This window comes from Chamaea fasciata, unplaced genomic scaffold (assembly GCF_029207755.1).
Source record: "Chamaea fasciata isolate MVZ Bird 193981 ecotype frontalis unplaced genomic scaffold, bChaFas1.0.hap1 SCAF_1, whole genome shotgun sequence".
Taxonomy (NCBI): Eukaryota; Metazoa; Chordata; class Aves; order Passeriformes; family Sylviidae; genus Chamaea; species Chamaea fasciata.
The window spans coordinates 107,439,160-107,452,747 of NW_027094086.1; the positions used below are offsets into that span (position 1 = coordinate 107,439,160).

The 13,588-nt window shown below is 37.0% G+C and overlaps 1 protein-coding gene across 2 annotated transcripts in view; it reads right to left on the reverse strand.

The window, feature by feature from the left end:
- Positions 1–1,604: 1,604 nt before the first annotated feature.
- AVL9 (AVL9 cell migration associated) overlaps positions 1,605–13,588 on the reverse strand; it is a 41,008-nt gene continuing 29,024 nt past the window's right edge. The window contains exons 11-17 of one of the 2 annotated variants that reach the window (XR_010722474.1): positions 12,153–12,287; positions 11,146–11,365; positions 9,637–9,754; positions 8,853–8,906; positions 7,035–7,123; positions 5,304–6,198; positions 1,605–4,466 (exon numbers count right to left, since the gene is read on the reverse strand). Coding sequence is in view for 1 of the 2 variants with exons in the window: in XM_066192660.1 (XP_066048757.1) it covers positions 6,104–6,198; positions 7,035–7,123; positions 8,853–8,906; positions 9,637–9,754; positions 11,146–11,365; positions 12,153–12,287 (711 nt within the window). In the remaining variant the exon portion in view is untranslated. Of the gene's footprint in view, positions 6,199–7,034; positions 7,124–8,852; positions 8,907–9,636; positions 9,755–11,145; positions 11,366–12,152; positions 12,288–13,588 lie in introns of both variants that reach the window. The other variant, XM_066192660.1, reaches the window with a different exon arrangement.

Genomic DNA, 13,588 nt, shown 5'->3' on the forward strand with positions numbered 1-13,588 from the left:
TCAGTCTTATATAGTTTCAGTTTCCCTTAGCGAAAGTAATAAAAAAGTGATCTGGCCTCTGCTAATTTTTAATGCATTCAATCATTTTCTTGCAGTAAACACATACATAATTGCAAGTTTCATTTTTGTCGTGAAGGATCAGTCAGATCGGGGACAGTGAATTGTGCCAAGGTTTGCAGAGAACAGAATCAGACAGGTAAATTTGGGGTGAAAATAATTTGATAACATATTAAAGATTATTTCAAGATATAAAGCACTACTGTTTTTCACAGTATTGCTCATTTCACTTCTCAATGTCTTTGTTAAGATGCACAAGCACCTGCCACATTGCAGTACAGCTAAGGGACACGGGTGGACAAACCTCTAGACCACTGAACTTACTAGCCAGGACAGTGTTTTTCCTCCTTTGTTTCCCATTTCCAGCTACCTTCAAGTTGTTTTCTGTTTTTCGCTCTGGATTCCTACATGAAAGAAACTGTAATTTAGGCAGACTCTAAACCAGACTCGCCCTTAAAACCAGTTTCTTTCTACTTCATGCTTAACATTAGCCACATTAAGTTCTGTTTAGTTCTACTTTCAGAAGTATTTAAAATACCTCCCTCCTACAACATTTCTCATGAGTTCAGTTCAGCAAGGCAGAGTTCTTACAGAGCCTATAAACCCAGAGGAGGAGTGTGAAGAGAAAAAAAAACATTAAACCATTACCAAAATTTAAGAGCTGACATATGCTTCAGCCAGCTCTTTGGCACACGGCAAAATACATATACACACAAATTTTTCACAGCGGCACAGTCAGTAACCACAGGTCATATTAGGCAGTATGTTAAGTTCAGTGGGGTTTTTTGCCACTTTCTGGTGTGCCTGGACTTTTAAATTCTCCACTGTGTTTCTGTGTGTATTTCTTCAGTTGCCAGAGTTCCCTTCTCCAACTGAGTTCTCTTCTCCAGTATTTTCAATCTATTTCATATAGGATGCAAGTGATGTTATTTCCCCTATTAGTTTTTAAGACAAGATGACAGCTGTACATCTGCCTTCACTTCAAACAACTGTTCTCCCTTCAGTCTTCTTGCTTCATTATGCTCACCTGATCCAGAAAGCAGTGCCACATTATTGGTGATCTGGATTCAGACAAAAAAAAGAAGATTGTGTAGGTGTTCTCTGCTACTATTAAGGCAAACAGTAATAGTGCTTTCATCAATATTAGTCAATAAATTCAGGGGTGGAAGAAAAAACAAAAAAAGCCCACCTTATTTGATCAGTTGATTTTGAAGTATTATTACAAGAGGAGCAATGTATGATTCAGCAATTTTGACTTAAGACAGCTAGTTTCAAGTTCCATCCCAACTGAGATTAAGCCACCTGTGTACAGATGTTACACACACATGATATCAATTTACAGGGAATAATGTAATCTGAGTAAGGGTCACTATTTAACTGACAGAAGTGATCCATTTCCCTATTTTGTTATGAATCCAAACACTGCTTCTGATGTTTGTTAAAGAATGGGGTTGAGACAAGAAACATCACAGAGGTAAAACACTGTGCCTGCTATTTTAAGTCAGTCCCTTCTCTAATATAGCATTAAAGACTCAAAACACCAGGAAGCAATTTGTCATACATCTTTAATCATAATACAATAATGTAGTGTTTCTCCCTTTAATGAATACTCTTCATGTTGCCCTTTTTAATGAAAACCAAATACCTGCAAGATAGTGAAACTGCAGTGCATAAAAACCATGAAGTAAATTCATCTTTCAGTGTCTTTGCACAACTACTTGCACATGGTCGGAAAAACCTTAACAAATTTTAGGGAATTGCAACCATTCTCTAGACATAACCTTTGTCCAATTCATATCTAAACATTACCCAAGGCAGTTTCCTCCTTCTGGAAAACCCATTTACCAAATCATTCTCAGACAGGTACAGTAACAGCTGCAGTAGAAGTTCTGAAGTTTTAAAACATTTCACTATGGCAGAGAACTGGATGTGCAGCAATTGATTTACACAGCATCTTGCTTTTGACCAGATGTCACAATCCACAAAAACTACAAGTTACTTTGAAGCTAAATCTACACCAAAATTTTAGTTGTACTTGAAATTCTTACTGATGTAAGAGAGGTCTGTGACCTCCTGAGGACTTCAATCAATTCACAACAAGCAGCACCCCACAGGGAATAAAAAGTCACTCTAGAGGATTCTTCTGTCCTAAATTTGCAAAAAGCAGCATCCAAAATCAGTTTAAATGGAAGACAAACTTCAAAAAGGCTGCCAGTGAATTACAAGCAGCTACCAATATCAAAACCAGATGCCTGCAAGTGTCTTCTGGTAGAATTAATTTACTAAAATAATACAGCTTTCTGAGCAGATGGAACTTTAAACAGGCTGGATGTATTTTATTTTTCAAGCAGCACAGGAAAAATCAAATACATTACTTGTATGTTCAATTATCAAGCAATAGTTCCTATGTTTAAAAACTGTATTCACACCTTCACTTTTACAACTAAATGCTGCCACATTAGTTCCTCTGCTTAGTAATAATTTATATGGAAATCAGAAGCTTGTTTAGGCAAAATATTATATTTAATTACAAAGGTGCTTGAAACAGAAGTACCAAGTCAAACAAGTGCAATGTACCAGAACACTGACCTAAAAATTCTAATTAAATTGTGACATTTGAGGAAACCGGTGTGAGATGTGTACAGGAATTAAGGTTATGACATGAAAATGACTGATGAAAGACACTGAACAGTCAAACAAAATATAAGGTCAGCAATACTTAAGTCTTGTGGGGTTTTGGGGACTTGCATCTCGTATCTATGCTCAACAGGCAGTTCCTCAAAATGCTGGCACATGCAAAAAGCTGAGGTTGATGCCTGCGATGAGAGCAAGTTGAGAGGTGTGCTATTATGTTACCTGTAAGTCAGTGTGTGCTGCATGTTGACAGCCAGAAATACCTTTGCAACATCAAATCAGGACAGAGCTGTAACAACACACTCGCAGCTGATTGATTAGAGGCACTATCACCAATTCACTTAGGACCCATTGTTTCTTACAGTGCAGAAATAGATGTCAGGGCTTTTGAAATGGAAGTCGACTGTCTAAATCTTTCTGAATAATTAATAATGCCTGCACTGGAAATATTAAAGCAGGAGAGGGAAATAACTTGCATTTGCATTGGATTTAACTAAAGAGGTTACAAGCATTAAGAAGAGAGTTACATGAGCTTAGATGAACCTCAGTGGCTGCATGCCTTCCTACAGCCCAAAAGTAAGCTTAAGCAAATGTTGGAGAGCAAACGTAGATGTTAATGAAGAAAATTAATTATGAAGATCACTTCATCTCCATCTACTTGTAGAGTCTTAATCACTGTTTAAATCTGAGTTTAAATTTCAGTCCAACTTGCTAGCAGGGTGCCAGTTCTTAAAAAGACTGAAGAGTAACAAAAGAGTAACATTATGCTGTCATTTGTAACGAAAGGAAAATTCTCCTAATCAGAGTGTATGTTTGGTTCCACAACAGAGACAGCTGGGACAGTGAGAAAAAGGCTGCAGAAAAAGATCTGTCTGGTCTTCTTGCCCATAAGAGAAAAATTGTGAAATATCACAACAGAATCACTGTACAAAGCAACACGCAGCCAATGAGGGCACCTCCTTCTGTCTTTCCTCAGATTAATCCACCAGAAAACAAACAAACAAACAAACAAAGCTCAGCTTTCTAATACCCCTAGGCCAGCGATGGAATCTGTGGTAACAAGGGGAATGCAGAGAGCTAATAAATCGGCCATATACATTTGGAGCATTTGAGAATTCAACAGAGAAAATCCAAGTGAGGAGGTGACAAAGACAGGGATATTGAAACGGGATCCTTGAAGGTCTTGCTTCTACAGCTTGTACATGTAAATACCAACCACTTGCCTGGCTTCTAGAACTCACCATTGTGAGCTCCTAAGCCTAAATCTACCTAGGTATGCCTTAAGTTGCTGGAGTTAGTTTTATAGGTGCTTAAATCACTTAAGGAACCTTTCTTCCGTCTTCATTATAACATGGACTGTGACCACTTAAATCCCAGAGCACATATAATATGTTAAGCTTTTCACAAAAGCAAGTGATTATTTTGGTTTATTTTCTTATCTGCATGCTGATTCAGAAAGCTCTAGACTCACCATGAATAAACAGCGCTAGTCCTAATTCACTGTATATAAAGTAATACCTAGTCTTTAAAAAGACGTAAATGTCTATTACAGAGTTGTGGAATAAAACTGAAAAGAGCATCAGAAGTTTTGGCAGAGATACAAAGACACACAGAGACCAGGAGCAATAGCTGCAGTTTGATAGATACATTTTACTTGTGTGTCAGAAGCAATAAATTAGTAGAGCTTTAGGGGCCTTTTTCGCCCTTCTCAAATCCAACTACTCAAACTGGCTGTTTGCCTTTAGGTTTTCCACAGTCATTCCATCTAGTCTGTCCTGGAAAAAAAATTAAAGAAGGCTTTAAAGCAGATCCCATGTTTTCAAATCACTGAAGCAAAAAAACTGACAACCAAGTTGCTGAACAGTGACAATGTTATGCAAGTGTGGCTTTTCTATTAACTTTACAAATGCACATAAGGAATTAAAACTTAATTTCCTAAAAACATTTGAGCTTTCCTGTTTATCTCTTGTGCAGCTGCTGCATTTCATTTGAGGAATAGGAAATATAATCATGACTACAAATCTTGGCCCCAGAAAAGAACATGGCAAAATGCTGACAGATACTGATGAGGCAATAAACTAAGAGCCTTTTGGTACAGGAAAGTCGGAACATTTGATATCGTAATGTAGAAAGTGTTAAGAGCAACATGTGGGGATGTCAGAAGGCATCTAGAGGCACACACGTTGCAAGAGAACAGGAAATAATCTCCCTTAGAATCAAGAAATATAGGAAGTGCAATAGGCTTGCATACAGAAAACACCACATGCATGTTACATAGGAAATACAGCATTATGCCACATCTTTTCAAATAAACTATTATATTTCTTCACATAGGAATACGAACTGAGCTCTTCTAGTTACTCTCAATTCTAGTGTTACTTTCCTTATGAAAAAGGCAATTATCCAAACAGCACATTCCCTGAGTCGACATAGAAAATCCATATAGCTGATTTTCATTTGGAAGAGTCCTCATAACTTTACTGGGGGAAAAAAAAAAAAAAAAACCAAACAAAAACCAAACCACGCAGAGTTTGCTACTGTGCTAGTTTTGGGTGGGTTTAGTACTTCATATCTATGCAACTACATTAATGTTGTAATTACATGTAACTTACAACACTGTCTATGATCCAGTCCCAGTTTGGGAGAAATGCTTTGTAATTCTTTCCCTGAAGAGATCTCTCCAACTGGAATCTCATTCACGTCCCAGGGGAAAAACTCAGCCAAAATATGCAAAGGTATGAAGGCCTACTGTATAACATGAAAAAACTACTGATTTTGCAACTGTCACACAGATTTGGAGACACAAAGAGAAAATACAGATTCATTCAAACAACTCTACATGGATACAGAGGATAGAGGAAAAAAAACCCTTGTCAGCCACAGTCTTACTCTGCACCTTGTTGACTTTAATTTGCAGGTAAAAGTGTGAAAGTTTCACCCTTTAAGGGTTGCAGAGATTCTCTCAAGTCCATCCTAAAAGAGGAATTATTATTTTTATTCTGCTTATTTCTAATAAGAATTCACAAACATTTGGCTATCTGGATTGAAAAATAGAACTACTTTACATAAATATCTTCAACATCCAAGAAAATGTACAAATCTGAAGTCAAACACATTTGGCTTGCAACAAGCCCCGTTTGCTAATGTCTTTATAAAGGCTCAGTTTTAAAGAGAAGAAGTAATTTTAAATATAACCAATACACTGCAAATGCCATCCCATTTTATGGTGACACCATTCTTCTATACTTCTAGGGAAAGTGAATAGTAACATTCCACATCTGCTTGCAAGCAACATATACCTTATTTTGGTCCTGGGTAGGTAATTGCCACTCCTACATTTTGGAGTGGTCTTTTTACAGCTCAGAGAAAGATTGCACCTGAAATAGTCTGCAGCATTCTGCCAAACCAGCATTTAGTCCCCAAGGCTTTGGGTTGAGTGTGTGAAAGTGGAAAACCATGATGACATTGCTGATTTTGCACTTGTGAAGGCTCCTCCAACAGACTGACCTGCAATACAAAACAAAGATCAATAGTGAAGTGTTATCTTTACTGAGCTGCTACAAAGAAATATTAAAAAAAAATTACTCAATCAGTTGTCCAATTTGAGATTTAAAATCCAATTCCAGAGTCTGTGCCAGAAAATATTCAAAGAACTTGAACACAGCAACTCAGCAGAAATGACCTATGGTGTCCTTTGCCTGGGAAGGCTTGGTAGACTTTGGGCTGAAAGGCACTCTTGACCAGAGTGCACCACAGCAAAAAGAAGAGACAGACTCCAACGGAAGAAAAGAGAAAGTTAAAGTTTCCGGCACAGCTATTGCCAAATGCCTATCAGACCCCTTAATGGATGAACTCCCATAACTCACACTGCAAGACGACAATGGGATGATGCCCCTGTTCAGGTGCAACAAGTGTTTCTCCAGAAAGTTAGAGACTGCTGCAAAATCTGCAGAAACTGACACAAGGACTTTTTCTGATCTCAACCAGCTTTGGATACTTTCAGTCAAAGTGATATCAAAGTTGAGAATAACTCAATGCAGATGGTGGTCAAAGTATTTCCCAGATTACATGGGATCTCCTACCTGAACATCTCTCTTCCCATATTCACCTCCAGGCCACACTGGAAAAGGAATGTACACTAATTTCTCTATCTAGCTGCTTCTCTTTCTGCCATTACACAATATATGGGGCCTCAATCAGCAGCTTTACCCTTCAAAATGTTGCTTTGATTTGTGCATGTTATAAAGTACACTTTGACTAAAACAAAATATAACTGAAAAACAGGATGCTTCCTCAAAAAAGATCCGGCATAGATGTAAACTGATTTTAAATAGATTTCTTACCTACAGCTTTTCCTGTTTGCACCACATTCCGGCTGGTAGAAACCATCACATTTCCAATCTTCTTTCCACGTTCACTGTTTTGCACTGAGCTGAACCAGAGAGATATTGAAGACTGTTAGTTGACTGACTTATTACTCCCAGGTATAAATAAACTAGGTAAAGTATGTATCATTACACACAGATGTACACAGTATATGTATATATATATACATAAATATATATTTATGTATATTTATATATATGTTTATATATATATATATATAGTTCACATATATGGTCAAGCCCAACTCCTGCATTCATACACAGAGATCAGTTAGGCAAGCTTCTCAGAGAATGAAAAGATGCTGCCAGCAGGACAGGAAATCAAAACACCCAATGTTCAATGCTCAATCAATCTTTCCTAAATGTTTACCAAAATGCATTTATGATCAAAATTACAAAGTCAGATTTGCAGTAGGTTTGGGAATTCTTAGCCCTAATACATAACCTTTAAACAAAACAGCAAGTGTAACTGATCAGTCCTTTTTTCTAGATAGAGGTCACTTTGTATCTTTGTCCAAGACTAAATTTTTGATCAAGGACAAGATTACACTCATGGTCTTGTTAAAGAAATGCAAGAAAATGACAGACATGATCATCATTTGGAAAGAAAAGCACAAAAGCCATCAGTTCTACTGCAGAAGTACAATCACTTGAAAATAATCTCATTTAGTTTTAAATTATAACTTTCAAATCCACATTTCAGGCTTTGCAAACCCATTAATGTGAAACTTAACAACACATCATGCCACATTCTTTTTCCATTTTCAAAATCTTCAGTGTAGAGTGAAAAAGCAGAAAAAACAGAATACACCAAAACCAAGTCTAGGCTCAGTTTGCAAAGGCAAGTAATTTTGATAAGGATCTGGTATCAAAGTCCCACCTGCAGAATAAAGGTACTGTTGTAAAAATATTATTGTTAGAAGCACACTAAGAACAACTGGTCCTTTTACACCAATGTTACACTACCCAGAAGAGTTAGTAACTCCCCTTTCAAACAAGGGGACAAAAACAGGCCAACATTATAGACACCTCAGAGTTTTCAAATTAAGACTTTGTCGAAAGATCATCTATTAATAAAAAAAAGAGAGGCTGTTGTTTTATGGTCAGCACAGCTAAATGAGAAAAGAATACATTTTGCCTGGTGCTTAAACCCCAGACTTAATTCTGGCTTCAGTTGGAGCTGAACAGCTATGGAAAAAACAAGCAGCACTGAGTTCTAGACTTCAATTTTAAAGGCAGCAGTTGAGATCAACTTAAAGTTCATCTGAGTCTGGTACAATAATGCTATGCAAAACTCATTTGAAACTTGTAAATTGAAGGAACTGAACCACATCTCACTATGCATACAGTGAACTTTGAGTTTTAGAACAATGCTCTATTAAAAACCAGCTAATTAGAAAGAAAAAAAGAAAGCTCTTTTCTCCTAATAATGAGACCTAAAGTCAAATCACTAATGAAAGTTTTAACAGCTTTAATTGACAAATTTTAACATAAACATACAAAAGCCTTATAATTGCAATGCAAAAAAAGCAAGACTGTGTTATGTAAAGTCCAGCACAAAATAGTATATTTGCCTTTTTTTTTTAATTATTATTTATTTCAGGCAAATGTTTCATCTTTAGATGTGGTGGTGTTTTGCAAGAGAATTTTGAGTATAGTTTCATGAAGACGGCCAATTTGAACCCTTATCTTGTTTAGTTCATGACAGCAACAGTTACAGCTACTGATATTTCACCATACCTCTAAAAAATACAAATGAAAGTACTATGTACTTACTGTGACAACCTTAACTTAACATCTGATACAGAGTACTGTCCCTGGAATGGATGGCTAGAAGAGGAGGAAAAACCCAAGAAAACATTAATTTCTTTTTCGTGATGAATCTGTATCAAGCAATTATTGGCTATATTCCCCTCTGTAACTTACCAAAAAACAAGTTTAAAAAATATTTTGCAGACTACTACTCTACCACTTCCCAGAAGTCTGGGTTGCAGTGACTAGTCAATGACAGATTTCTTATGAACCACCTGAAAGGTGCCTTCTAATTACAGATGAGATATTAACATCCTTTTCATTCTAGGTCAAAAGCATCTCCTTCCAGCAACACATGACATGGCAAATAGAAAACATCCCTTACATAGACCTAAAGAGCTTTGTAGGTCTAAGGAGAAACCTTTTTCAGACTACAGCAACTGACAGAGTAAAAGCAAACAAAACTCCCTGCAGCAGAGTAATAACCCACACTAAACAGAACACATGCACAGCCAACAGTGGTACCAAGCCTGGCACTGTCAAATCTCTCAATGAAAATACACACGAAACAGCCAGCTCCCCTCCAGCCCACCACTGACGACCTTGGACACAGCTGCTCCCTGCACACCTGGAAGCAATTCATAAAAAGCAGAACCATGGGAGGACAATTCCTGAGGAATGACAAACTTCCTGTAGCTAGGGACAGCTGACAATCAACTTGAACAAGTTTCACTTCTCTGGACTCTGGATGTTTATCTTCATAAAACTACTGCCCAGAAATAGAGTAAATACTACAAAGTTTCCTTACCTAGAATTTACCTCTGCAAGAGCTGGATGCTTGTTGCTGTTCCATACTCTGTAGTTGTGGGTATTTTTCCAGGCTGTTACAAATGCTGTTCCAAAGTCTGACAAAATCTTTTCATTGTCTGATAAATTAAAATAAAGATGAGAATTTGAAGAAATTCATTAGAGATGTAATAATTACAAGACAAATTACTTTTTTTCTTGTAAGAAAAATTTCATTTTTCCAGACTCTTATCAAGTCAGTAACAATTAAAACTCCAGTACTAAAACCTGGGTACTTCAAAAATGGTTTATTTTTATTTTAAAGTCTCAAAAATATATAGTATCAGGACAAGAGGGGAAAAAAAAGTGTTAAAAAATTAATTTTCTTATTTTTACTCATTTATAAAGCTCTAAGACCTCAACTGTGAAAAAAAAATCCAAATCTATGTCTCTTGACTTTTTCTCTGGGCAGTGACAGGAAACGGAAAAGAATGGCCACATAGCAACCAAGAACAAAAAAACAATTTGCACTGGTCTTGGTCAGATACATTGGGCTGTACTGTACTGTTATTACTCATTCAAATTTAGTAACTCCCAAATCCATTCCAAAATTGCAGTAGGAAATACTGTGGAACAAACTTATCATAACAACAATCCCTTTAAAACACTGAGGACTACAGGAAGTAATTTAACAGCCAGCCAGTGAAGTAGTATGAGTTCCCAGAAAACCCTGATATTTCATATCAATCTGGTAATCCTCTTAAAATATTAATTTTGTCAGACCAACAACTTGGCATCTTCCAGGCTTTAAAATCAGGTTCTCAATTCCATGTTTTCTCACATATACCACAAAACAAAATCTGAATTTAATTGCTGTGAATAGAGAAAAATCATCATGATAATGAAATTAACAGGGTAAATACAGGGCAAACTAAACATTTTCCACAACTAAAAAAACCACTGATTCTTTTATTTATATTCACCCAAAAGGATGGAACACAGAGAATTCCTTCTGAGGTAAAGCAAAAAATGTTAAGTTTTTAGGAAACAAAAGCTTATAAAGCCTGTAGATACTTTTTACGTATGTGAATCTCTACTTCAGACCATGGCAAGAAGTGAAAAGAGCTGGATCAGTCTAGCAAAACTTCCTGAAGACAGATGCTTAACTTCATGTCTCCTTGAATCCAAGCAGTTTCCCAAAATTAACTTCAGGTTGCAACATAGTCTAGAAGACACTCAAATTTGTCTCATCACATACAAGTTTCAGGTACTTCTACTTATGAGGAAAACTTAATTAAATCAAGGAGAAGAAGACATTCTAATAAGAAAGTGTCTGTGAGACTGTGAACTAAGGATTAATAACGAGCTTGTGAAGAAATAACAAGGATAGCCAAAGACAACTGAAAAAGCAGCCTAAAATGAAACTTTAGGCAGAGGGAGATCCACTGACAGACCACACATCAACAGCAACAGAGCAAATGCTTGACACGTCCACCCTCATCTCCATCCCTAGACAAGGTATCTGTTCTACCTGGTTGCAGCACAGCAGCAAGCAGTGCATGAAGATAAGCACTGAACTGAGCCCTGATCCACTCGTCTCCTCCTTCCCATCCAGTGCCATCAAGGAATACATCATCTCTGTTCTCAGTTACATGCTTCACCAAGTAATCTGAAAATCTTAGGTCAGCAGTTGTTGGGTTCAGGATCTTACGGAGTTCTGGATCATGGATTTGCACATGAGCATCCTCTATCTGTTTGAAATAATTCCAAGGGTAAACATTTATCTAAATATAACTGCTTATACAAACTTAAACTGCTACATATTGCTACCTAAATCTAAACACTCATTCCCCCAAAATACAAAGACGAAACAAATGGCCGAAGAAATAATGAACTAACTGTTCCCAGAAAGTTAGATACTGCTCTGATCTATCCAGAATTCGATCATTTCCCTGACACACAGTAAAAGCTGCTTATTTGACAGGATTTGGCAGAGAGTTTGGCAGGGGAAGTATGGTGCTTTTTGATTACCACCTCTATTTATTAAGTTGATTACCTATATGGAACCATCTTAGGTTACCAGATGCTGAGTATATAGTTTTGTCTATTTGCTAGAAGTGACACAGTGGGTGTTTTAGATACTGTGTTTTTACCCTCTTGATTAAATCAGATGGAAGTCAAATTAGTACCTGCATCTGATTCTCATCTGCAAATTTTCAAAGACCTCACTACAAAGCCATGAAAAAAAACTTGATATGAAAAATGAAATTACATCACCAACACAAATAAAAAAAATTAACTAGTGCCCTGCGAATTCAAATATCAGGTACATATAAAAACATAAACAATAGTTTTGCACAGCCGATCTAATCCTGTCCTCTCAAGTCATAGAAATTTAACAAACTTCTGCAGCTGAGAATTCATTTCATATGGAAGGAATTCAAAATTCAGGCATACATGTGAAACTGTAAAGCTACATTTAAAGCAGAACCTCAGCTTCCCCAACTCTTCCCCCATTTCAAATGCAAAGGTCCATACTTCCACAATTGCATCACTCAGGTGTTTCTGCTGACGGAACAGGATGTTGGTAGCTCCTGCAACAAAGCCACGGACTGTCACATCCGACAGGAGATGATGCTGCTGCAGAGCCATGTACGGCAAACAAAGGTACCCCTGGAGCAACAGAGACATTCAGAGAAAAAACATTTTAAAAAAGTGCCTGTATTCAGAGGTTTTCCCAATAAAAGCCAGCATTATTTCACCCAGAAAGAACCTTGGTTATTACAGTTTTGGCCACAATCATCTGTTGTTTTGCTACATGACATTTGCAAAGCGAAGCCACCAGATTCCACATGAATTAAATTTTTCAAGAGATTGTGTTGCCTTCCAGTCTCAGGATTGAAACTGAAATCCAGAGCAAAGGACGAGAATTAAACATGTTTGTAAGGCAACAGAATAAGCAGTATAAGAGCAATTATAAGCAGGAAGAATGAGGCCTCAGGTCAGTTCAAAAACAAGAAGCCAGTGGAGATAAGGATTCATCTCTCCAGTTGTGCACATGACGTCTTCTGGTAGTTGTGAGGCACATAATGCAGAAAAGCTACAGACAGCTATCCACATTTTGTGGGTGGAGATTTCCAGAACCCAGAGATAGCAATCAATTTTTGATAAGCATATGCAAGCCAGCTTTAAGAAGGAGTAGGACAGAAAGCAAAACACTGTGCTTTTGAGCTGCTTCAGGGTTGTAAGTTAATCTAGTATCCTACACTCCAATTAAAAAAAAAACAACAACCTGAAATATTTTGAAAAAAGGCTTTGAGGTACTGAGGGATTATTGAGAGGCAGATATAGGTAAACTTCTTTTTAAACATAGGATCAACATATCGCTGACATCTAATTCAGCAGTTCCACTGCATAAAGCTCAAAGCAATTTATTCACGAGGGCTAATGGCACACTGGACAGAAACAAAGAGCACACACACTTTATCACCCAGTACGTGGTAATTGGAAACATATGGAAGAAAGGAGCACAACTACTCCCTTTTGTTATATTAGACACAGGGATGGCCTTAGAGATGACAAGCACTTATCAGCTGAAAACAAACAGCCTGTGTCAAAGGAACAACAGTGCTTTGAAATGAATCACAAACCTAAAATGGAAAGTTTTCAAAAAATACAGCTTAAGAAGCAGGAAAGGGAAGGTTTCATTACTGTATACTAAAGTAGCAAAGTCTGGGAAATCTTTCACTATTTAAAGTATCAAATATCAGTTTACAAATGCACATTTGTAAGCACAACAACTTTTATTTCCATGAACGTGTTCCATTCTTTTTTAAAAGACTGCAAATGACTATTAGATCTTACAGAACTGGTACTAAAGAAACAAGTACCACAAGCTATTTTCCCTTATGCTCAGGTGTACCTGGAAAATGTATTATGCCACCTGGCAAAACCTCCTCTCATTCAAATTTGTC